Genomic DNA, 25,336 nt, shown 5'->3' on the forward strand with positions numbered 1-25,336 from the left:
CATGCTGTTTTCTGTAGTGTCTGCACTACTTCACCCGCTTACAGTCTCACCAACAGTGTAGGAAGGTTCTTTTTTTTTCCTCTACACCCTCTCCAGCATTTGTTATTTGTAGACTTTTAAATATGGCCATTCTGACCATATTGTGTGAGGTGGTACCTCATTGTATTGTTTGGTGTGTGTGCAGGATCTTAGTTCCCTGCTGCTAAGTCACTTCAGTTGTGTCCGACTCTGTGCGATCCCATAGACCGCAGCCCACCCGGCTCCCCCGTCCCTGGGATTCTCCAGGCAAGAACACTGGAGTGGGTTGCCATTTCCTTCTCCATCTTAGTTCCCTATCAGGGATCAAATTTGTACCCACTGCAGTGGAAACTTGGGAGTCCTAACCACTGGACCACCAAGGAATTCCCCTCCCTATAGTTTTGATTTGCATTTTTCTAATAAATTAGCAGTGTTGAGCATCTTTTCATGTGCCTGTTGGCCATCTGTGTGTCTTCTTTGGAGAAACGTGTATTTAGGTCTTCTGCCCATTTTGGGATTGGGTCGTTTGTTGAGTTGTATCCTCTGTTTGTAAATTTTGAAAATTAAGCCCTTGTTGGTCACATCATTTGTTAATATTTCCTCCCATTCTGTAGGTTGTCTTTTTGTTTTATTTATGGTTTCCTTGCTGTGTAAAAGTTTGTAAGTTTGATTAGGTCCCTTTTCTTTGTTTTTGTTATTATTTCTGTTGCCTTGGGAGACTGACCTAAGAAAACATAAGTACGATTTGTGTCAGAGAATGTTCCAACTGTGTTCTCTCCTGGGAGTTTTACGGTGTCAGGTGTTATTTTTGTATATAGTGAGAGGGTGTGTTGTAGCTGTCCAACTTTCCCAGCACTGCTTGCTGAAGAGACTGTCTTCTCCCATTGTATGAATATACAATATTCATACAATATTGTTTCCTGTGTTGAAGACTGACTGTAGGTGTGTGGGTTTATTTTTGGGCACTCTTTTCTGAGCCATTTATCTATATGTCTGTTTTTATGCCAATACCAGGCTGTTTTGATTACTGTAGCTTTGTAGTATTGTTGAAGTCTGGGAGGATTATACCTCATGTTTTGTTCTTTTTCTTCAGGATTTCTTTGGCAGTTCTGGGCCTTTTATGGCTCCATATGAATTTTAGGATTATTTCTTCTGGTTTGGTGAAAAACATCAGTGGTAATTTGAGAGGGATTGCATTAAATCTGTAGATTGCTTTGGGTATTATTGTGTTTTAACAGTATTAACTCTCCCAATCCAAGAGCATGGCCTATCTTTACATTTCTTTCAATTGTCTAATGTTTCTTTATTCATGTTTTATAGTTTCAGCCTATAAGTCTTTCATCTCCTTGGTCAGGCTTTTTCCCCATACATACCATTTTATTTTGGGAGAATGCAATTTTAAAAGGTGTTTTTTTACACTCCCTTTCTGATAATTTGGATAAATTTTTATATACAATATTTTATGACCTAGGCATTCAGGGGATAGTGAGACGAATTTAATCCAACTTTGGGAAAGGATAAAGAACCTTAAATGAAAGTGAATAAGGCATTGTTATTGGGAACCTGTTGCATGCACAGAAAAGAGTCACGAAGGTGATTTTCAGAACTTGAGGAGCAGCCTTGAATTTTATTTTGTGTTTAAGCCCAGGATGAATGCTTAGAACCAACATAGTCTAGGGGAAGGCAAGAGATCTGAAAATTTCTGGGAAAGCTTCTTGGAAGAGGTAGAACCTGAGCTGAGTCTTGAAAGATGATGGGTGGACTTTTCTTGGCTTAGTATTTTATTGTGGTATTTCCATAAATCCCCATCTGCTTTCCACAGAAATAAAATATTTAAAGTAAAAAATTGAATCATGAAAAAAAAATTTTTTTAAAGATGCTGCCCAAAGTTGGTATTTCTCACTTTTTAAAAAATTAAAAATTTTTTCTTGGCCACACCACAAATCATGTGGGATATTAGTTCCCCAACCAGGGATTGAACCTGTGTCCTCTGCAGTGGAAGCACAGAATCTTAACCACTGGACTACACAGGGAAGCCCCTCTCTCACTTTTTGACCCTTGATTTCTTAATTGTTTTTTAACCAGCTGTCTTCAGAATGACATGTCCTAAAGAACAATGATGTTTTTATACAATGAGTTCCACCAGCCAAAATATCTTCCAACCCTATTCCCCATACATACCATCAGGAAACTATATATCTTTCAAGACCCAGCTGAAAGAGCACTCTATCTTTGCTCCCACAGTAGATTGGTTTCTATATTTTTGCTTGTATTTATAACTCTTACTCTGTTCATTTTATACTCCTAGTGCAATCCCCTGCACACAGAAAATAGCTAATGTGTGATTAATAGATGTGGTTATATATAATAAGCTCTAAAATGTGTTTTCTAGTATAAAGAACTCAGCTTCTTACATGCACAGGTATTATATTATGTTAATTGAATTTTTATTTGTTCTTAGATGTCATTAAGAGGATCTGCGCCAGTGACAATTGTACCTCTTCCTGGAAAGCAAGTACAGGTTCAGGGGGTCATCCAGACAGCTCAGTCTTCTGTAATTCACCCACCACACGTGCAAACGGTACAGAAATTAAAAGACTTAGTGGCTGAGAGAGGGGACTTGTGAACCTGGAGTCTTGGACAACTGAAGTTGCTGTAGTTTCAATATTATAGACCAAGATAATGATGTCTTAGAGATTAGACTATAGAACAAACGAAGTGAATGGAAAAGTTTTAGAACTTGTAGTTTCATGTATATACTACCCAGTGAGAACAGAAGGCAATTCTGGGGAGAAGTTATTGTTTAGAATTTAAGGAAATGAAAACTTTTCTGAAGGGAAAGCACCTTTTTATCTTAGTGGTATCCTTCACAAAAAAGAGAATTCTGAAGAAAGGGTAATGATGTGAGTGTCTTAGCAAAATAAGAAAGTACCTACTTTATGCTTAATGGTGATCAAATAAAAGAGAGTTCCCTCATTGTAAAGTTCTTACTTATACCTGTCTACCTGTCTGTTTACACCTGGCAACAATAGGAAGGAAAGAGCCATTCTGGGTTCTTTGCTTTTTACTCTTTCTCCCCATTTTATCTTCTGGCTCCTGTGAGTCTCAGAATGCCTTTGGTCATCTCTCATTTTTAGAAGCAGCTGTCTTGGAAGAAAAGCTGTGTAGCCCATTTTCCCTCTTGAGCATATACAGTGTCTGTATAACTCATCTTTCCTCTTCAGTATATACAGTGTCTGTGTAGCTCATTTCCCTCTTGAGCATATACGGTGTCTGTATAACTCATTTTTCCTCGAGTATATACAGTGTCTGTGTAGCTCGTTTTCCCTCTTGAGTATATACGGCATCTGGCAGGGCTGTCAGCTCTGGAGCTGCGTCTTTATGTGTTTTTTCCTTTGTGAAAGGTGATTGCTGCATGGTTTTTCTGAGTTTTTAATGTGAAGATTTTACTCTTACTTGCTAGTGCTGTCATTAGAGGTTCTTCCTCTTAGTTATAAGTAATGTCTTAGTTCTAGATATTATTTTCTTACTTGAGTTCACTGGGAGGCTTTGGAGTAAATCTGCAGACAAAAGGCAAAACAGCTAAGATTTAGATTAGAAATGGTATATCTGTGATGCTTGAGGAAGCAGAAGCGACTGATCTTCTTTAATTATTACTGTATTGTTTGTTACTCTGATTATTTATTAACTGTTACTAATTATGACCTTTCTTTTCTATCAAAAGATAAAGATTTAAGATATAAAAAAGTATAAGTACACTTGAACTCATTTTTGAAGGTGATTATACAGTGTAAAACAAGCTTCTTTGGAAATTTAAGATCTAAGTCTAAATAGTTTAGGGGAAGGCTTGCTGTATACAATAGGTAATGTAGAGAATTTATTTATTATGTCCTTTCTAGAAGCCTGTTTTATTTATTTTAAAGTATCACAATGTAGCTTCAGAAAAAGGAGAAATTTAATGTTTTAAAAATTCTTATTTCCTCAATTGTAAGATGTAACTTAAAACTTTCATATGGTTATTGTGCTGACTAGTTTTATAATAGGTTTTCCTTTTTTTTCTCTGCTTGAAAGCTTTCTCCTCAACATCTCCAGTATTGGCTTCTCTTGCCTTTCAGATCTCAAGTTAAATATCAAGGAGGCTTTCACAGACAATCAATAGGTTTATTATTAATAGTAGTTAACATTTAATGTGTGCTTGTGATGTGCCATGCACTAAATGCTCTACATGTATTAACTAATTCAATTATGAAATGAGATAAAGCTAATTATTACAGATTTGCAAGTTTACTTATGTTTGTACCTGCCCTTGCCAGTGACCTCCACTTTGCAAGATCTAATGGTTGTCCTGGGTCCTTATATTATTTCACCTGCTAGCAGAATTTGACATGGTTGATCATTCTTTTCTCCTTAATACTCTGTCTTTGCTAGTTTTTCAAGGACACCACGCTCATTTAGTATTCCTCCTGCCTCACTGGTGGCTTATTCTTGCCCTCATTTGCTGGTTCCTCCCCTTCTTTCCAACCTCTTATTGCTAAGAATGTCCCTGGGTTTTGTCCTGTCTCTCCTTCCTGAGCTCACTCAGTCTTGTGGCTTTAAGGACTGTCCTAGAGAGCTGACTTCCAATATGTATTTCTAGCCCAGAGCTCTTCCCTGACACACAGGTTTGTATATTCAGCAGACTCCTCAATGTCATCATCTATTAACTAGATATTAGTTGGAGATCTAGTAGCATTTCAAAGTGTGTCCAAAATCCAAATCAGATAGCATTAATGGTAAAAAAATCTGAGTAGTGTGCATCAGTCTCAAGACTGCTATTTACAACTCTAGTGCAGTAGTATTGCTTTATTTGGGGGAGAGACGTCTTAGTTCTGAGCCTGTTCCTTTAGTTTAGACTCCTGCAATAAACTTTCTCCTTTTTCTTTTTCTTTCTTTCTTTTAGACCTTCGATTTAATGACAAATGAATTTGGGTGGTAGAAGACAGATCATTTTTTCTGAAAGTAAAAATGAAATTTAATTCTTTTCCCACTTGGTTTGTTCATCTTAGTAAAACCAGTTCTGTTTTTCAGGTATCATCTTTATCAGAGAGTGAGGAGTCTCAGGACTCATCTGACAGCATAGGCTCCTCACAGAAAACCCACGGGATCCTAGCACGGCGCCCATCTTACAGGTTAGTGCTCATGTATCAAATCCTGTGTGTGTTGTATTACCTCATGAGTTTGAATGGTATTATACAAAGCAAATTACATCAAGAAGGAACATGTGTTTGTATCAGAAGGCACGTGTTAAGAGAGATAGGCTTGAGCCAGGTTATGAAGGGCCCCTGTTGCTGTCCTAAGGAGGAATTTAGACTTACCTTCTGGCAAAGTATTATATATCTGTATTTACTTTTAGTTAACTTTAATAGTAATTTGAAAGGACTGTAGATTTTAAGAATTGAACTACTCTGTGTTCCCTTCCTTAGCCTCCTAGCTTTTGTCTCTTCCTTATGTGTGTGTCCCTTTGGTGAAACACAACTCTTCTACATTCTAGGCCTCATTTCCTCCTGGAAGCATTCTTTGTTTATTTCTCTGCAGCTTCCCAAGACCAGGTTAGGTCTTTCTTCAGTGGCATCCTGTAACTGATTCCTTTTATAGTACTTACCTCATCCTATTAGAATTCCAGTTTATTTATGGGCATGGTCTATGCATTATTTTTTGTGATCCCAGGACCTATCAGAATGACCAGCTGAAAGTAGATGCTTAATAATTACTTGCTGAAGTAATGGAGAGCTGAAGTAGTACAACTCACAGAAGGCTTTTAAAATAACCTGGGTGATTTCATATAGGGTAGTGGGATATCCGGAAAAGGCAATGGCACCCCACTCCAGTACTCTTGCCTGGAAAATCCCATGGATGGAGGAGCCTGGTGGGCTGCAGTCCATGGGGTCGCAAAGAGTCGGACACGACTGAGCGACTTCACTTTCACTTTTCACTTTCATGCATTGGAGAAGGAAATGGCAACCCACTCCAGTGTTCTTGCCTGGAGAATCCCAGGGACGGAGGTGCCTGGTAGGCTGCTGTCTATGGGGTCGCACAGAGTCGGACACGACTAAAGCGACTTAGCAGCAGCAGTGGGATATCTTTGACACGGGTGGATCTGAGACATTTCTGTGTTAGAATCGACAAAACCTGGTGACTAGAGGGTAGGAGGAAAGGGAGACAGAAAAGGATGAAATGTTTTTGAAACACATAAACAAATGCATAAGGTTTTAGATCTTATACGAGAATTTTGTATAGGGTGTAGAGTCATTCCTGCCTGATGGAACAAATGGGAAAGACTTCATAAAAGATGTGATTTAGTTCATTATCAGTCTGATAGAGCTAGGAGCAGGAATAGGTTTTGTGAGGCAGAAAGAGAGCTTCTTAGGCTGAGGAAACAGGGTAATAAAGGTGGATTATATGATATCGAAGAAGCTGGCCTGTTCTGGGAACTGGGAGTTTAAGGTACAGAGAGGAACGGGTTGGTTTAGCAAGGTAAACAGGAGCCTCGTTAGTTAGAACCTTGTTACCATGTTAAGGAATTGAGACTCTACTGCATAAACAGTTAATGAACAGAAGAAATTTTGTCTGGAATTTGGGGGAAGGGGTATGTAAAAAATAAGCCTACTAAAAGGAGCTCGTAATCTGAAACTAAAAAAAAGTAACCCAGGGACTTCTCTGGTGGTCTAATGGTTAAGACTCCATGCCTCTATGCAGGTGGCAGGGGTTTGATCCCTCATCAGGGAACTAAGATCCCACATGCCATACTGTGTGGCTTAAAAAAAGAGTAATCCAGTATGAAAGGAATTTCTCAGCCTTAGAAAACAATGTCCCAACCAGATAAATTAATATAAACTTACACCTAGATATATCTTACGAAGCAATAAAAATAAGATCTTTGGAAGAAAGCTTCCAAAGAGAAAAGATGTGACCATTAGGCAGAAAACAGATTTTTGAAGTGTAGTATTAGAAGACAGTGGACTAAAATCTTTAAATGACAAGAGAGCATAACAGTTGGCCTGAAATTATACATCCACCTGAACAATCACTCAGAAATAATGGTGAAGTTAAATTAAAATCATTTGAAGCTGATATAAGAAATTACTAAAGGGTACATGTCAGGAAGAATAAAATGAAATGAAACAAAAGGAATGTGAATATAAGAATGGTGAACCAAGACATTAAGATACCATTGACTTTTTAGAATAATACTAATAATGATTAATTTGAGTAGTTTAAAATCAAATGTAAAAAATATACCAGACAGAAACATATAAGATTGGAATGGTCTTCCAGAGTCTTATATTAATTACCTTTAGACTGTTAGACATAATGACCAAAGGAATACGGGTAAAATGTTTACTTTTCAAATAGGGGTCTCTCAGCACAAAACAGTTAGCTCCTAGATAAGATACTTACTAATGAATTGTGCATTTATAGGAAATGATAGAAATGTCTTCTAACCCTACTCCAATAAATATAAAGCCATGTACATTAGCTGAAACCAGAATGGGAAGCAGAAGCAAGCAAGCATGAAAGCCAAGGTATACCCATTATTTCTGCCGGAAGGGACCATGAACCCAAGATTTTTGTATTAAGCTGAGAACCCTACAAGAAGCTAGAATATCTGAAACAAAGCTTCCCCAAGTTAAGTTTTCTGAATTTATCAAAAGTCAACCAAATATGGATTTACAGTCAGAAATCAAACATACGAGGAAGTAAACCATCATAAGTGAGAATCAAAAGAAACAATATATAATCAACTCAAATGCAGAAAAAGTACTTAATAAAATTCAGCACCTACTCATATTTTTAGCAAGTAAAGAATAAAAATGGACTTTCCTAGCATACATAGACTTTGAGAACTGAACTATACATACGGCAGATCATAGCTCAAGTTCCAAACTGGCCGCTACATGGTGCACACAGGGTCAAATCTGAAGAGCACTGCAGAGTCTTTGAAAACTGAAACTGATGTTGGAAGTACAATGCACAGAAGGCCAGTCAGAACTTGTGGCTTAGACACAACCAGGTTGATAGCCTGCTAAAAGAAGAATATCAAAAATTCTCTGCAGGATTTAAGAGTCAGGTATCATAATATTGAAAATGTCCATTACTTGGCATACAAAGAACCTGGAAGAATCTTAACTTGTAAGGAAAGACTATCAGCAAATGCCATCATCTCCTAGGTGAACAAGATAAGATACTGGAATTAGATGACAAGGACTTTAAAGGAGCTATTACTGCAGTGTTCTGACTAACAAGTAAGGGTAGATTCTCTTGAAATGAATGGAAAGATAGAAACTCTTAGCAAAAAAAAAAAGATATAAAGAGAACAAAATAGAAATTCTATAGCTGAGAAATACAGTTAACAAAAAAACCTCACTGGATGGATTCAATAGGAGAACAGAGGTAAGATAGTTCAATGGAGAGCATCCAGTCTGAAGGATAGAGATCAGAAAAATTAAGTCTCAGGGACTGGAGAGACAGTACCCAAAGATTTAACATTGTGTCATGCGAGTCATAGAACAGAAAAAAAGTATGTTGCAGAAAAAATACTTTTTGAAATAATGACTGAAATGTTCCCAAGTTCAGTGAAACCTACAGATTCAGAAAACTTGGCAAATCTTAAACAGGATAAAACACAAAGAAACCCCCGCCCAGACATACCATAATCAAATAGCTATGAAATAAACCCATATTGTGAGCAACCACTTATATGACATACCACTTATAAGGGAATGCTGTGAAAGACTCTAGATTTCTCACCAAAACTGCAGGCTAGAAGAAATGAATAGCATTTTTAAAGTGCTGAAAGAAAAGAACTGTTAATCCAGAATTCTGTGTCTTGAAAAATAACCCTCGGAAATGGAGTTGAACTAAGTATTCTCAGATAAAAGAAAACTAAGAGAAATCATTAACAGTAGAGTTGCTCTAAAATAACTACTAAGTTATTAAGACCAAAAGAAACTTGGAATAGCAAGATTTGGGCAAATAGACCGTTCTTCTGTGAATAGTTCGATAGTTAAAATTTGACAGTTGAGAAATGACACTGATGGGGCTTTCAGTGTATGCAGAGGTAGTATATAAGACAACTTACAAAATAAATGGGGTAAGGTAGGGATTTAACATGGTAGTAAGGTTTCTAAGGTTCACTTCAAGTGGTAAAACATTGACTACGTAGACTTGTCATCTGTATTGTAACACCAGAGCAACTACTAAAGAAACTATACAGGGGCTTCTCTGGTGGTCCAGTGGTTGAGAGTTTGCCTTGCAATGCAGGGGACACCGGTTTGATCCCTGGTCTGGGAAGATCCCACATGCCATGGTGCCACTGAGCCCCTGTGCTGCCACAACTACTGAAGCCCTTGATCCCTATGGCCTATGCTCTGCAACAAGAGAAGCTGTGGTGATGAGAAGCCCACCCACAGCAATGAAGACTCAGCACAGCCAAAAATAATAAATAAATAATTTAAAAAAAAAAAAAAAAAAACTATACAAAGAGATTTAGTCAAATACACAATAGGTAAATTAAAATAGAGTTTTAAAAACTCTTAACTCAAAAGAATGCAGAAGAATTTTTTTAAAAATCAAATAATAAAATGTTAGTTCCACCAGTATCAATAATTATATTAAGAGAGCATGGGACTTCCCTGGTGTGCCAGTGGTTAAGACTCTGCACTTTCCAACCTAAATGTCCATCAACAGAGGAATGGATAAGAGAAGATATGGTCCATATACAACATGGAATATTACTCAGCCATAAAAGGAACAAAACAGTGCCATTTGCAGAGACATAGATAGACCTAGAGACTGCCATACAGAGTGAGGTGAGTCAGAAAGAGAAAAACAAATACTGTATAATATTGTTTATATTTGGAATCTAGGAAAATGGTACAGGTGAACTTATTTGCAAAGCAGAAATAGTGACACAGATGTAGAGAAGAAATTTACAGATACCAAGATGGGTGGATGGGATTAATTGGGAGATTGGGATTGACATATATACACTATTATGTATAAAATAGATAAATTAATGAGAACCTGCTGTATGTAGCACAGGGGACTCAGCTTAATGCTCTGTGGTGACCTAAATGGGAAGGACATTTAAAAAGGGGATATATGTGTATGTATGACTGATTCACTTTGCTGTACAACAGAAATTAATACAACACTGTAAAGCAACTACACTCTATAATAAAAACCAATGTTAAAAAAGACTGCACTTCCACTACAGGAGGCATGGGTTCCATCCCTGAGCAGGGAGGTTCCACATGCCCTGTGGTGTGGCCAAAAAAAAAAAAAAGAGCACATGACTTAAACTCACTAGTTAAAAGAGATTATAAAACTGTATACCAGTATTCCTTGTGAATACAGACACAAAAATCTTCAACAAAATACTAGTAAATCAAATAGGTTAACAAATAGAAGGTATTATACACCATACTTGAGTAGGATTTATCCCAAGAATGGAAAATTGGTTCAACATCTGAAAGTCAATTAATGTAATAAATCATATTTATAGGATAAAACCAAAAAACATATAGTCATCTCAACAGACACAAAAAGCATTTGATGAAATCGGGGTTAAAGGGCTTCCCCAATGACTTAGCACTAAGGAATCTGCCTGCCATTTCAGGAGATGCAAGAGACACAGGTTCGATCCTTGGGTTGGGAAGATTTCCTGGAGGAGGGAATGACAACCCACTCTAGTGTTCTTGCCTAGAGAATCCCAGGGAGAGAAGAGCCTGGCAGGCTGCAGTCCAAAGAGTCACACACAACTGAATGACCAAGCACACACACAGTGCCCTTTAATGATAAAAATTCTCATCAGACAAATAGATGGGAATTTCCTCAACTTGATGAGTATCTACAAAAGCCCGTAGCTGACATATTTAATGGAGAAAGATTGAATATTTTCTCCGCCTAAGAGCAGGCACAAGACAAGGCTGTGAATGTCTCATTACTTCTACTCTTAGGCAGTTAAGAAAATTAAATAAAAAGCATACTGGAAAGGAAGAAATAAAAGTTTGCAGATGACAGTGATTACATATATAGAAAACCCCAAAGGATCCACTAAAGTAGAAATAATAGCTCTTTCCCGGCTGGAACCATGGAGGGTGCAGAAGAGAAGAAAAAGAAGGTTCCTGCTGTGCCAGAAACCCTTAAGAAAAAGTGGAAGAATTTCGCAGAGCTTAAGATCAAGCAACTGAGAAAGAAGTTTGCCCAAAAGATGCTTCGAAAGTCAAGGAGGAAGCTTATCTATGAAAAAGCTAAGCATTACCACAAGGAATACAGGCAGATGTACAGAACTGAAATTCGAATGGCTAGGATGGCACGAAAAGCCGGTAACTTCTATGTACCCGCGGAACCCAAATTGGCGTTTGTCATCAGGATCAGAGGTATCAACGGTGTGAGCCCAAAGGTTCGAAAGGTGCTGCAGCTCCTTCGCCTCCGGCAGATATTCAACGGCACCTTTGTGAAGCTCAACAAGGCATCAATTAACATGCTGAGAATTGTGGAGCCATACATTGCATGGGGGTACCCAAATCTGAAGTCTGTAAATGAATTGATTTATAAGCGTGGTTATTGCAAAATCAACAAAAAGCGAATTGCCGTGACAGACAACGCATTGATTGCTCGATCTCTTGGGAAATATGGAATCATCTGCATGGAGGATCTGATTCATGAGATCTATACCGTTGGAAAACGTTTCAAAGAAGCAAACAACTTCCTGTGGCCCTTTAAATTGTCTTCTCCACGAGGTGGAATGAAGTAAAAGACCACCCATTTTGTAGAAGGTGGAGATGCTGGCAACAGGGAAGACGAGATCAACAGGCTTATTAGAAGGATGAACTAAGGTATCTACCAGGATTATTATTGTAATCTGGTTAATAAACAATTGAAACAAATTGAAAAAAAAGAAAAAAGAAATAATAAACAAATTCAGCAGGGTTGCAGGATACAAAATGAATTGTATTTCTCTACACTAGCAATAAACAATCCAGAAATGAAATTAAGAAAACAGTCCTACTCGTAACAACGTAAACTGTATAAAATACTTGAAATTAAATTTATAAATCCAAATTATATATCAGATCAACCAAAAAGTTTGTTTGGGTTTTTTTCCATATGGAAAAGCCTAAATGAACTTTTTGACCAGTCAAGTAAATTTAACAGATGCATATAATATTAATACTTGCATATTGAAAACTACAAAACTTCATTGAGAGGAATTTTAAAAAAATCTTACCTGAAAAGACATTACATGTTCATCAACTGGAAGACTGAATATTGTTAAAACAAATAACCCAGTTAAAACATGAGGAAAAGACTAGAATATTTATCCAGAGAAGAAACACAAATGGCCAATAAGCATGTAAAAAATTGTTCAGCATGATTTGTCATTCAGTTCAGTTAAGTCGCTAAGTCGTGTCCGACTCTTTGCAACCCCATGAATTGCAGCACGCCAGGCCTCCCTGTCCATCACAAACTCCCATAGTTCACTCAGACTCACGTCCATCGAGTCAGTGATGCCATCCAGCCATCTCATCCTCTGTCATCCCCATCTCCTTCTGCCCCATCATTAGGTAAATGCAAATCAAAATAATGAGATACCACTTCAAACCTAGTAGGATGCTTAAAAAATCCCAAAGCATAACAAATGTTGGTAAGGGGGACAGTGTCTGTGGAAACAATCTGGCAGTTCTTCAAAATACTGAACATATTTACCTTATAAACCACTACTACTATTGCTATACATATAACCAAGAGAAATAACATAATGAAAATAAAAGTAAAGTGGGTGTATTCGTATCATACAAAAGACTTCAGAGCAAAAAAAATTATCAGAGATAAAGAGAAAATCAGTTCACCAAGAAGATATAACAACCCTAAATATGTATGCACTTAACAACAGAGCTTCAGAATACATGTATCAAAAACTTACAGAACTGAAAAGCAATATAAATCCACAGTTATGGTTGAAAATTTGTGTACATCTATCTTAGTATCCAACAGAAGTTACAGCAGAAAATAAGCAAGATTATAGAACTGAACAATACCATCAACCGGTTGGATCTAATTGGCATTGTTAGAACACTTCACCTACGTGCACAAAGAATATCTACCAAGAAAGACCACGTCCTGGATCATAACAAACCTTAACAAATTTAGAAAAATTGAAATTACACAAAGTTCTTTACTCATACTTGAATTAGACTAAAGCCAATAAAGGAAAGATAACAGGAAATCTCCATACAGAAATTAACACACTTAGAAATAATCTGTGGACCAAACAGAAAATCTTAAGGGAAATTAGAAAGCATTGAACTTAATGAAAGATAAAAATACAAAATACCAAACTCTGTAGGAAATAACAAATCAGTAGGAAATAGAGGGAAATTTACGTTATTAAAAACATTTTATAGGAAGGAAGGTCTCAAATCAACAGTCTCAGCTTTCACTTTAAGAAACTAGGGGAAAAACAAAATAAGCTTAAAACAAGCAGGAGAAACAAAATAATAGAGTTTAAAAGCAGAAATCAGGGAATTCCCTGGCAGTCTGTTGCTTAGGACTCCATGCTTCCACTGCTGGAGGGTTCAATTCCTGGTTGGGAACTAACATCCTGCAAGACAAGTGGCGCACGTGGGGGTGCGGGAGAGCAGAAATCTGGGAACTTAAAGAGAAAATGAATAGAGATGATATAACTGAAAGGTGGTTTTTTGCGGGGGTAGGGGGTGTGGAATCAGTAAAATTGATAATCTTGTAGCAAGATGGCTGGATAGTGACTATAAAGGGAAAAAGAAGTCACAGGGACAAACCTTGGCAACCATGTCATTTATTCTGGTAGGGAACCATTGCACACGAGTGATTTGATCTCACTGACATTTTAAAAAGATGACTGGTTGTTGTGTGGAGAGCAGGCTGTAGCAAGGAGGACCTGCTAGAGGCTGCTGTTCGGTCAGGAGGAGCTGGTGGCATGGACTTGGGGAACCACAGTGGAGGTAATGAGGATGGGTAAGATTCTGAATATATTTTCAAGATAGAGACAATGAGATTTGTTTATGAATTGGGTAAAGGTTGTGAGAAAGAGGACAACTCCAAAATTTTTGAAAAGTAGAGTTGGTATTTACTGACATGGGTAAGACTGCCAGGGGTAGAATATCTGAGACTAGATTTGGAGGTATTAAGTTTGAGGTGCCTGTTGAATGGAAGCATTCAATACACAATTGGATATGTGAGTTTCGAGTTCAGGAGAGAAGCTGAGAAAATGCCATTTTGAGGGGTCATCAGTGTACACAAGGTATTCAAGCCTTTGGAACAGATGAGCTCATTGGGAAGAAGGTAGATGGAGAAGTCCGAAAGACGGCTCTTTAAGATTCTCCAAGGTTGAATAAGGAGGATGAGGAAGAATGTAAGGCAATGGCAAATAGTATCTCAAAATATAGTAAAAATAAAGTAATATATGCGGGAATGATAAATAACAATTTAGATAATGGCACTCATTGAGAGGGAAAAAGGGAAAGGAATTGGTGGTGACATTTTGGTGTATATGTAACTTAATTCCTGTTAAAATGAGATATCTGAAGCAAACATGGCAAAATGGCAATCAGTTGATTCCTGGTATATGGTACATAGGTGTTTTACCTTCTATCCTTTTTGTTTGCTGAGCTGGGTCTTGCACAACTTTTCTCTCATTGAGGTGAGCTGCTCTTGAGCTACTCTCTAGCTGTGGCGTGCAGGCTTCTCACTGTGGTGGCTTCTCTCGTTGCTGAGCATGGGCTGTAGGGTGCACGCGCTCAGGAGTTGTAGTTCTCTGGCTCTAGAGCACAGGCTTAGTAGTTGTGGCACAGACTTAATTGCTGCACAGCGTGTGGGATCTTCAAGGAACCAGGGATTGAACCAGTGGCTTCTGCATTGGCCAGCAGATTCTTTACCACTGAGCCACCAGGGAAGCCCTTCTGTACTTTCTGTGCTCCAAATCTTTCGTAACTTACAATTGAAAAAGAAATGGGCACGGCATTCCACCATTTCAGGCAAGGCTGGCTGCTTAGGACCATGCAGGCAGTTTGTTAAATGTATTCTTGAGCTCTGTCCTGACCAGCTCACTCAAATCATCAGAGGTGCCATTTGGGAGTCTGGATTCAATAAGCCTCTCCAGATGATTCTGGTACATAGCAGGTTTGGGAAGCACAGTGGCGGTTCTGCAGATGGCTAACAGAGTTCACAGGACCGCCACGTCCTTTGTTCTCCACTGTGGAACTTGTTAGTATACTCTACACTTGTAGTTTTTGGTGGGAAGACTGTCCAGTTTAAGGGGACCAAGCTGGGAAAGGATCTTCAACATGTGATAAGAGAACATCTGAAGGATCCGAAATTATCTGGCCACCAATGAAGAACACCTGAAGCAGTTGTCAGATACTACAAAGCTAGGGCATGGATATAGGATTAGGGTATAAAGTTTAACTTTCTCTAGTTTCACTGGGTGGAATTAGCTTTGAATCTAAACAAGGATGAGCTCTAACCATCCAATAATTGAATAGTTTGCTTTGTAAAATTGTGGATGCCTTATTCCTATAAATAGAAGCTGTTAGTAATGTTAGAGAATTCCCGAATGGGCTGGAATTTTAGCATAGGGAACATGAAAGATCTCTTTTAATGCTAAGGGTTATTTTGTTTTTCTTTATGATTTTTTTTTGTTACTGTTTTTGCACAAGTAGTTAAGGTTTTCTAATTTTTCTCCAACAAACGTGGAATTCTTGAGTAAAAATTTATTTTTTCTTTTCTTCTCAGAAACAAATAATGCTCCTTCCATCCCCAGCTGTGTTTTGGAAGACCTTTCTTTTCAGCAAGGCATCTTTTTCCATTCCCTTATTTTTGCCTTATTTTTGTGGAGTCAAGTATACTTCTTGTTAAAATAATGAATTTTATTTATCACAAGATACTCTGTGTTTTTATAGTAGTTTTTTTTATACTTTCCATCAAAGTTAGGAAAATGGACTCCATCCCCCTAATTTATACACACATATATACATTCTTTTACATACATGGTTTATCACCAGATATCGACTATAGTGCCCTGTGTTATACAGTAGGGTATTGTTTATCCATTCTAAATATTACCAGTTTGCATTCACTAACCCCAAACTCCCAGTTCATCCCCTTCCACCTTGGCAACCACCAGTCTTAGAGTAGTATTTTTAATCTCCTTGTTTCTTTCTGAGAACTATGGGTTTCTCTTCCATTATAGAGTTGAAGGTTGAAAAAATAAATTTAATCTATTGATTGATCGCTGCACCATGCAGCATGTAGGATCTTAGTTCCCAGACCAGGAATCAAACCCGTGCCCTCTGCAGTGGAAGTGTGGGTTCTTGACCACTGGGCCGCCAGGAAAGTCCCCAGTTTGATCTTTTTAAATAAAGGTAACTGACACTGTTTAGAAAATGAATAGCACCTTGTACTCACAATGGAGCCACCTCTCCTATAAAGAGACCTTTTCTACCTCTACAAGGGCCTTGTTGTTGAAAAGGCACTCTGTGGGTATTTGTTCATTGTCTCTTTTCAGGTCATCATAAACTAAAATGTAACCAGCCTGCTAAACAACGTCTTGTTGTTTAGTCACTAAGTCATGTCTGCTTCTTTGCAGCCCCATGAACTGCACACACCAGGCTTCCTTGTCTTTCACTGTCTCTAGCTTGAGGTAAAAAAATAGTATGTGCTAAACAAATGATTCCTTGACACCACAGTTTAGGTGTTTACTGCTGCTGCTAAGTCGCTTCAGTCGTGTCCGACTCTAGGTGTCTACTAGATCACTGTATTTTTAACCTGAAATTGAAAGAGGTTTAGTAATTTCTTTTTGTAAAGTTGTCCTCATTACCAACATTAATATAGAGTTCTATTTTTCACAGAAAGATTTTGAAAGACCTATCTTCTGAAGATACACGGGGCAGAAAAGGAGACGGAGAAAACCCTGGAGTCTCTGCTGTCACGTCTATGTCTGTTCCAACTCCCATCTATCAGACCAGCACCGGACAGTACAGTATGTACAGGAGGCATTTCCCACCTGACAGACACAGAAAATAACCTTCCTAAAAAGCTGGTGTAGACTGTCATGCTTTAATAGTGATGAGTATTAAAGGGTAATAAGTAACATTTTGAGTCAGAAATAATGCAGAGTTCTTTTTTAGCATTATCTCATTTATTCCCTACAACAATTTTTTAGGGTGGGCAGTTAGCAATTTATGAGGGAACTGAGGTTAGAGAGTTAGACAATTACTATCCCTAAAGTCACACAGCTTGCTAGTGATACATAGCTTACATACTTATTTGGGGGGTAAGTCTGAGTTTTGACAGATGGAGTTGCCTAATCACCACCACAATCAAGATACTTCATCACCCCCAAGAAATTCACTTGTGCTGTCCCATTTGTAAATAACCTCTCCCTTCTCTCATAAGCCCTGTTCTTTAAGTCTAATTGGCTCTTGCCACAAAACAGCTGTCCTGTCTAACCACCTCTCACCATCTCCACCACCTGGGTTTATACTGTCATCTGAACTACTGCAGTATCCGATTAGTTATCTTGCTTCCCATTCTTGCTCTGATAGTTTTCGATATTGCAGCTAAAGCAGTTTATTTTAAATGTCTATTAGATTACACCACTTCAGCTCAAAATCTTCCAGTGGCTTTCTGACACATTTAGAATAAGTCCTACAAGTCCTACATTCAGGATCTGGCTTTGCCTACTCTGGTCTCATCTCCTCCACTTGATGCCATTTGGCCACACAGACTTTCTTGCTGCTGCTTAAACACATGAAGCTCATTTCTGCCTCAGGATCTTTGGAGGTGTCATCCCTACCACCTGCACGTTCTTGACCCAGATCCTCACATGCTTACATCCTCACTCTTGCTCTGCCTAAGTGTCACCTCCTCAGAGAGACCACTGTGGCTAAAATATATTGCTCCACCCTTTATTTTCTTAGGTACTTTTCCAATATAATTACATGTAAATGCATTAAAGTATATTTGTTTAATTATAGAATATATATAATTATAGATTAGCTTATTTGATTTATGAATATAGTTCCTTGAGGGAGTGAACTTTGTCTTGTTCACAACTATAACCTTGGCCTATTGGGTCTGGCACATAGTAGGCTTTCAGTAAAATGTGTTATGAACATGTAATTTTAAGAACATATATAGAATATTTTTGAGAACACAAACTGGGAAAAGTGGTTGCAAGGAAGGAAACTTAGGAGCAGAGCTTAGAAGCAGTTGGGAGGTTCACTTTTCATTTTAAACAAAACTGAATTTTTTTAATCATACATGTATTATTATTTCCCCAAATATTTAAGACAGCATATTAGCAAAAGTTATGATACATGGTTTATTATTATGAAAACTATATAGAAACTTAGGCCAGTATTTCATATGTTACAATCCAAGTACAGAACAGTACATGTTGTATTAAGGGCAGTTTGATGCAGCAGAACTTCCTTGGTGATGCAGATGTTCTATATCTGCATTGTTCAGTACAATAGCTCCTAAGCTGTGTGACTACTGAGCACCTGGTGAGACTGAGGAACTGAATTTTTTATTTTAATTAATTTAAATAGCCATATGTGGCCCATGGCCACTATACTGAATAGTACAGATAGAGAGTAAATTCAACCAGGTAAATACATATGTTAATCAAGTACAGGAAGATATATTGCAAAAATGAAAACAATTCTGTATTAATGTATACATTGGCATAAATCAGAGGATGTGTATCTGTAATGTGTGTGAATAGATAAATGCATTGGGTCTTAGTTGTGGCCCACGGACTCCCTAGTTGTGGCCCACGGGCTCAGTCGCTGCAGCACACAGGCCTGGCTGTTCTGCAGCATGTGGGATCCTAGTTCCCCGACAGGGGATGAACGTGCAGGGTACTGTCCCCTGCATTGCAAGGCAATTCTTAACCACTGGACCATCAGGGAAGTCCCTGTATTTTGATATTATATATCAGTCTATATGAGCATAGGGAGATGCCAGGAAGGATGTGCACCAGAAATAATGGTTACCTCAAGAGGGTGGTAGGAAATGGCAAGTGGAATAAATAGGGATAATGGGCCCTTTACTTTTTTTTTTTAATATATTTTATTTTTTATTTATCGGCTGCACTGGGTCTTCACTGCTGCGTGCGGTCTTTCTCTAGCTGTGGAAAGCAGGGGCTGCCCTCTGGTTGTAGTGCATAGTCTTCTCACTGTGGCAGCTTCTCTTATTATGGAGCATGGGCTCAGGGGCAGGCCGGCGCAGTTGCCCTGTGGCTTGTGGGATCTTCCCAGACCAGGGATCGAACTGGTGTCCCCTGCCTTGCAAGGCAGATTCTTAACCACCAGACCACCAGGGAAGGCCAGACTTTTCCTTTTTATATATATTTATGTATGTATGTCGGAGAAGGTGATGGCACCCCACTCCAGTACTCTTGCCTGGAAAATCCCATGGACAGAGGAGCCTGGTGGGCTGCAGTCCATGGGGTCTCTAAGAGTCAGACATGACTGAGCGACTTCACTTTCACGTTTTACTTTCATGCATTGGAGAAGGAAATGGCAACCCACTCCAGTATTCTTGCCTGGATAATCCCAGAGACAGGGGAACCTGGTGGGCTGCCGTCTATGGGGTCGCACAGAGTCGGACACGACTGAAGTGACTTAGCAGCAGTAGCAGCAGCATGTATGTATGTAGTGTCTGTTACAGGGAAAGAGATGAAAGTAATTGCTACTGTAAATTTAAAACAAATGTCTACATCTAAAAAACTTGAATGTCTTTTCTGAAGTCATTTATAAACTATATGGGAGTATGTGGTGTGGCAATAGGGGAAGGCTGAGGAGAACTAGAAACAGTGTCACCACTGGAGAGTGGAGCTGAGAAGGCCTAGGAAGGTTTATTTTTTCATTATGTAACCTTTTATCCTTTCTGGATTCCATAGGCACACTTACCTAGTCAAAAAATTTTAAGATAAAATCTTTCTAATGCTTTTAAATAAAAATTACAGACTATGTTACTCTTTCCTTCTACTTACTTTTGCTTTAAAAGTTAGTTGTCAGTGGTATCCCCTTCTCATGCCCAGAACTGCTGTGACAACATTAACAATTAGCGTGTAGTGCTCCATAGAGCCCAAAATGACCAGTTATTCTATAATTTAAGACTAAGATTAGTGCAAACTTTTATCTGAAATACAAAATTTTATCAAGAAATGCCAAATTTTCCTTCTTTTACATGTAGCTCACTTAAAGTAACCAACAGTCATCAAGTGAAATTGCATTTAAACCTGTTTTAATAAAAAGCGATTGTTTTGTTCGCCAATCCTTTGTAATAAGTATGTTATATAGCCTTACATTAGCTATGTTTTCTCTTTGGTTAAAGTTGCCATTGCCCCAAATGGAGCCTTACAGCTGGCCAGTCCAGGCACAGATGGAGTACAGGGCCTTCAGACATTAACCATGACAAATTCAGGCAGTACTCAGCAAGGTACAACAATTCTCCAGTATGCACAGACTTCTGATGGACAACAAATACTTGTGCCCAGCAACCAGGTTGTTGTACAAAGTAAGTATGCTTAAGTATCTATGGAAAGCATTCCAGAGTACTTTCAAAGACACATATGAATTTTAACTCATTCTTTGGACCACACAGCTGCGTCAGGAGATATGCAGACATATCAGATCCGTACTACACCTTCAGCTACTTCACTACCACAGACCGTGGTGATGACGTCTCCCGTGACCCTTACATCTCAGACATCCAAGACAGATGACCCCCAACTGAAAAGAGAAATAAGGTTGATGAAAAACAGGTAAGTAGTAAAATTATACTATCAGAATGGGCGAAGCGTTTTTATAAATCTCAGAAAGATTTTAACTGAGATTGTATGTTAGAAATGAGAAGAGTTTATATCAGTTCTATTTTAATTGTTAATCTGTCTTGTATGTTTCTAGCAGCTCAGTGAGTCCCTTTGCACAGTCTCTTATTAATATGTGACCTAGAGCTCTTCCATTTCTGTTGTGTTCTTCAAATAGCACTCTTAAGAAAAACTTTTTTAAACAGTATTGTTCTTGTTGGGTTGACAAAGTTAAGTGAAAATAATAATTTGCTGCTTGCTGTTTGTTGACTAGAGTAAGAATAGGGAAGAATTACTAGGTTTCTGCCATAATACCTAGTATACTTATGGATACAGAATAGTTCTTAAAAATGAATTTTGATCGTGAAAATGTAGTAGTCATTTAACCCCCAGAAACATTACCTTGCATTTACTGTATATTTTAAACAATGCTGTTTGCATCTCATGTACATCTGGTATTAAAACTAATTCTTTGAAAAAAATAATCTAATGGATAGCTTTTTGCAATGTGTTCAGGGGAGAAGAAAAAAGATACCAATGAACTATATTAGAAACAAAAAAGGGTAAATAGCTACAGATTACAACAAAGTTTTAAAATTTTAATAAAGTTCTATTTTCAGATCCTCTTGAGTAAGTTAGAAAATCAGAATAAAAGGATAATTTTCTAGAGCAATAAAAATTACCATAAAGGAGCAGATGGATACACTTAGTTACTTAAAGATAAAATGTTTTACTAAAAATGGAGCAATTGTCACTGTAAATAAAATTGGAAACAAGGCAGAGACCATCTTTTGTTTTGGAGGTTCCAACAAATACAGTAAGACAAGTAAATGAAATAAGTCATGTAAATATTAGAAAAGAATCCTATTTCTTTGTTGATGATATGATTGTGTACCTAGGAAACCCAGAAGACTTGTTAAAAATTACTAGAGTGAGACTTCTCTTTCTGACAATGTAATTTCAGCTGCATAATATTTTTAAAAGCTTGATGAAATATAAAAACCATTCCTTTACATGATTGGATGAGCATGCAGAAAGAGATCTGTTGAGGTTAGAAATGAACCAGAAGCACAGGACCATGATGTTAATAAGCACTGAAGCAGCTGCTATATATTCCTGGGGATAAGTTCAGATCTTTGTAATTGGCATAGCTTTTGTATGCAGAGGGGACCAGGGACAGAGTGTAGGGACTCCAGCTTGGAGAACTGGATCAAAGATTTTCTTCCTTGAGGTCAAGACCCAAGAAGATCTACACCCATAAGCTGAGAATTGTAACTTAAAAAATGGGTATCAGGACTTCCCTGATAGTCTGGTGGCTAAGAATCTGCCTGCCACTGCAGGGGACACTGATTCAGTCCCCTGGTCCAGGAACTAAGGTCCATATGCCACAGGGCAACTGAGCCTGTGTGCCACAGCCACTGAGCCTGTGCGCCCTACAGCTGTCTTCTGCAACAAGAGAAACTGCCACAATGAGAAGCCCACGCACCACAACTAGAGAATAGCCCCCGCGCACAGCAACAAAGATCCAATGCAGTCCAAAAAAAAAGATAAATAATGGATGAGGGTTCATAGGGCCCCCAGTTGCTTGGAGAAGGCAACCTCAACACAGGCTCTAAAGAATTCCTACACATTGAATTCTAACAAATACAAGTTGAAAAATCAGAATACCCAAAGAATTAGGCCTCCGTTGTATATGCCAAGCCCTTAGACCATTTTCACAAAAAATTATTTCCATTTTCTTGAGGAAACTGAGGCCTAGAGAAGTCTAGTTACTTGACCAAGGTTACACTGCCCAGTAAGTGATAAGAGGTAGGATTTAAATTCATGGGTCCAGGTTTTAGGGTCCAGAGTCTTGAGGAATACCACACAGCCTTTTAGAAGCAAGAGTCAGCAGAAAGAGCAGACAACAGAATGAGTGTTGTGAAGTCTTCCGTTATCTAATAAGACAGACGGAAAGAAGCATGTTTTTCATATTTAGAAAAGGAAGTCATTGAAAATCATCAAAGATCAAGAGACTATAAAAACGATAAAAATTGGAGAAGAAAAGTAAAACTGCTATTTTAATTTTAGCAAAGATATATTCATTTGCTTAGAATATCCAGGAGAATAATCTTCAAACTCTCTAGAAATGAAAAAGAACCAGTTCTCTTCAACACTATACTAGAAATCCTTGCCAGTTTAGTAAATCAGGAAAAAAGAGGGGATATTACAAGGATTTAAATGAAGAAAATAAAAGCTGTTACTATTTTTTGTATGATTGCCTGATTTAAAAAAAAAACAAATTGGATTTAGAGGATTACTGTAAGTAATGAATTTATAAGGTTACTAGATATAAAATCAGTTTCAAAGATCAACTGTCTTCTTCACATCAGCAATAAAAAGTTCGGTAAATAGTTATTTAAAAGATACTTATATTATCAATAAATGAAATATATGAGAATAAATCTAACAAAAGATGTCCAGGACACTTATGGAAAATAGTTTTTTAGAGACATTAAAGAAGATCTAATAAATAAATGGAGAAATACACTATGTCCACAGATATAGAAACTCAGTATTATAAAGATGACTATTTTTCCCCCCAATTGATCCATAGATTCAATGCAGTTCCAATCAAAACCCAAACAGGTTGTTTGAAGAACTTGACAAGTTGATACTAAAATTTATAGAAGAGTAAAAAGGGTCAAGAGCAGCCAAAATATTCCAGACAAGAATAAGGTGAGGAGATAATCAAATCTTGTTTAAACCGTGAATTAAAATAATGTGATACTGGCACTGAGGTAAACAAAATCACTAGTGAAATAGAGTAGAGAGCTCAGAAACACATCGGTGAATACATGAAACCTTGGTAGGGCAGATTATTGGGGGAAGGAGGGACTCCAATAAATGATGCTAGGATATTACTTTATGTGAAAAAATTTCAAATTTCTTCCTCACACCATAGCAGATGAATTAAAGAGTATGTGAAAGGTGAAATTTTAAAAAACTTTTAGGTTGAAAATATATAATCTCACAGTTTCAAGTGTAGGTAAGATTCCTTAAAATAACACACACATAAAAAATTAACATGAAAGACTGATGAATCTTCATTAAAATCAGTTAACTTATTTTCATTAAAAGAAAGTGACTGAAAATATAAGCTTCAAACCTATAGAAGATACTAGCAACATATCTGCCCCCCCAAAAAAAGATTTCTTTGAAAAAATATAAAGATCATCTGAATTAATAAGTACAACCCAACTGAAAAAAAGTTGAATATGTTTTTGAAATGATACACAACTCCACATCCAGAAGAAAATTAAATTGGACTCCTATTTTATACCACATACAGGAGTAATTACAGATGGATTAAAGAAAACTCTGAAAATTAAGCAATAAAATCTTGAAAATAAAATTTAGGAATATATAGTGCTTGGTAGTTTCTAATTAATCTAAGCCAAGAAAAAGACTAAAAAAGAGAATTTATCATATAAGAAATAAAAATATCAGAAATCAAGTGGTAGATTAGAAAATTATGTAGAAACAGATCATGGGTTAGTATGTATAATTCATTGAGAGTTCTTAGGTTGTGTGTCTTTCTAGTAATTTCTAAATGTAAAATAGGCAAAAAGTATGAATGAACAGGCAAATAAATAAGAGCAGACCCAGAGGAGACTGTTAAACTTTTGAAGATGTTCTGTTTCACTAGTAGTTAGGGAAGTGAAATTAACAATGAAATGTCTGCATGACAAAGAACTGTGTACCAATATAGAGACATTAAAATAGTATGTGTCAAAAAAAGCAAGTTGCAGATAATAATATCTTCAGTTTTTAGTTCAAAAAAAAATTCAAAATACTTTTCTACTTTTTGTATATTATATAAAACTTCAATGAAAATCCACAGAAATATTCTAACAGGGCATGTGCAAAACTGAGTATCAAAGCATTGTTTATAATTAAAAATTGAAGTTTAGAGGATTTATATGTCCAAAGTTAACCAGAGGACCCATACATTTCACTTCTTGGTGTTTATCCAAGAGAAATGGGACATATGTTCTCAGAGACTGGCCCAAGGACATGCGTAGCAGCTAAAACTAGTAAATGGCTCAACAGAATGGATAAACAAATTGTAATGATATCCATACAGTGGAGTATGGATAAACCTCAAAAATATACTGAGTGACAGGAGACCAGACACAAGAGTGCATTCTGTATAACTGTTGTCTGAAGGAAGTTCTGTTATAGAATAGGAAAAACTTCATCTCTGGTGATAAAAAAAATCAAAACAGTAGTTGCTTGGGGAGAATGGGCATGAGGGGACTTCTGGGGCAGTAAAAATGTCTGACTTGATGGATGTGTGGGTTATATAGGTACATGCATGCATTTGCCATAGCAAATTGAATTCTGCACTCACTGTATATAGATGATACCCTAATTTTG

The 25,336-nt window shown here is 37.5% G+C and overlaps 2 protein-coding genes across 4 annotated transcripts in view; both read left to right on the top strand.

Moving 5' to 3' along the window:
* ATF1 (activating transcription factor 1) overlaps positions 1-25,336 on the top strand; it is a 65,751-nt gene that overhangs the window by 38,529 nt on the left and 1,886 nt on the right. The window contains exons 3-8 of one of the 3 annotated variants that reach the window (XR_003108903.3): positions 2,480-2,599; positions 5,086-5,186; positions 16,947-17,077; positions 20,443-20,625; positions 20,713-20,872; positions 23,514-23,635. Coding sequence is in view for 2 of the 3 variants with exons in the window: in XM_006052627.3 (XP_006052689.1) it covers positions 2,480-2,599; positions 5,086-5,186; positions 16,947-17,077; positions 20,443-20,625; positions 20,713-20,872 (695 nt within the window). In the remaining variant the exon portion in view is untranslated. The remainder of the gene's footprint in view (positions 1-2,479; positions 2,600-5,085; positions 5,187-16,946; positions 17,078-20,442; positions 20,626-20,712; positions 20,873-23,513; positions 23,636-25,336) is intronic. The other 2 variants (XM_006052627.3, XM_006052628.3) reach the window with 2 other exon arrangements.
* LOC102400510 (60S ribosomal protein L7-like) lies at positions 11,135-11,959 on the top strand. Its single transcript, XM_044941742.1, has one exon. It carries the CDS (start codon positions 11,150-11,152, stop codon positions 11,813-11,815), a length of 666 nt encoding a protein of 221 aa, XP_044797677.1. The 5' UTR covers positions 11,135-11,149; the 3' UTR covers positions 11,816-11,959.

This window comes from Bubalus bubalis, chromosome 4 (assembly GCF_019923935.1).
Source record: "Bubalus bubalis isolate 160015118507 breed Murrah chromosome 4, NDDB_SH_1, whole genome shotgun sequence".
Lineage (NCBI taxonomy): Eukaryota > Metazoa > Chordata > Mammalia > Artiodactyla > Bovidae > Bubalus > Bubalus bubalis.

What these genes read in the sequence shown, in the direction of transcription:
- LOC102400510 (XM_044941742.1), top strand. Translation starts at nt 11,150, where the DNA reads ATGGAGGGTGCAGAAGAGAAGAAAAAGAAGGTTCCTGCTGTGCCAGAA.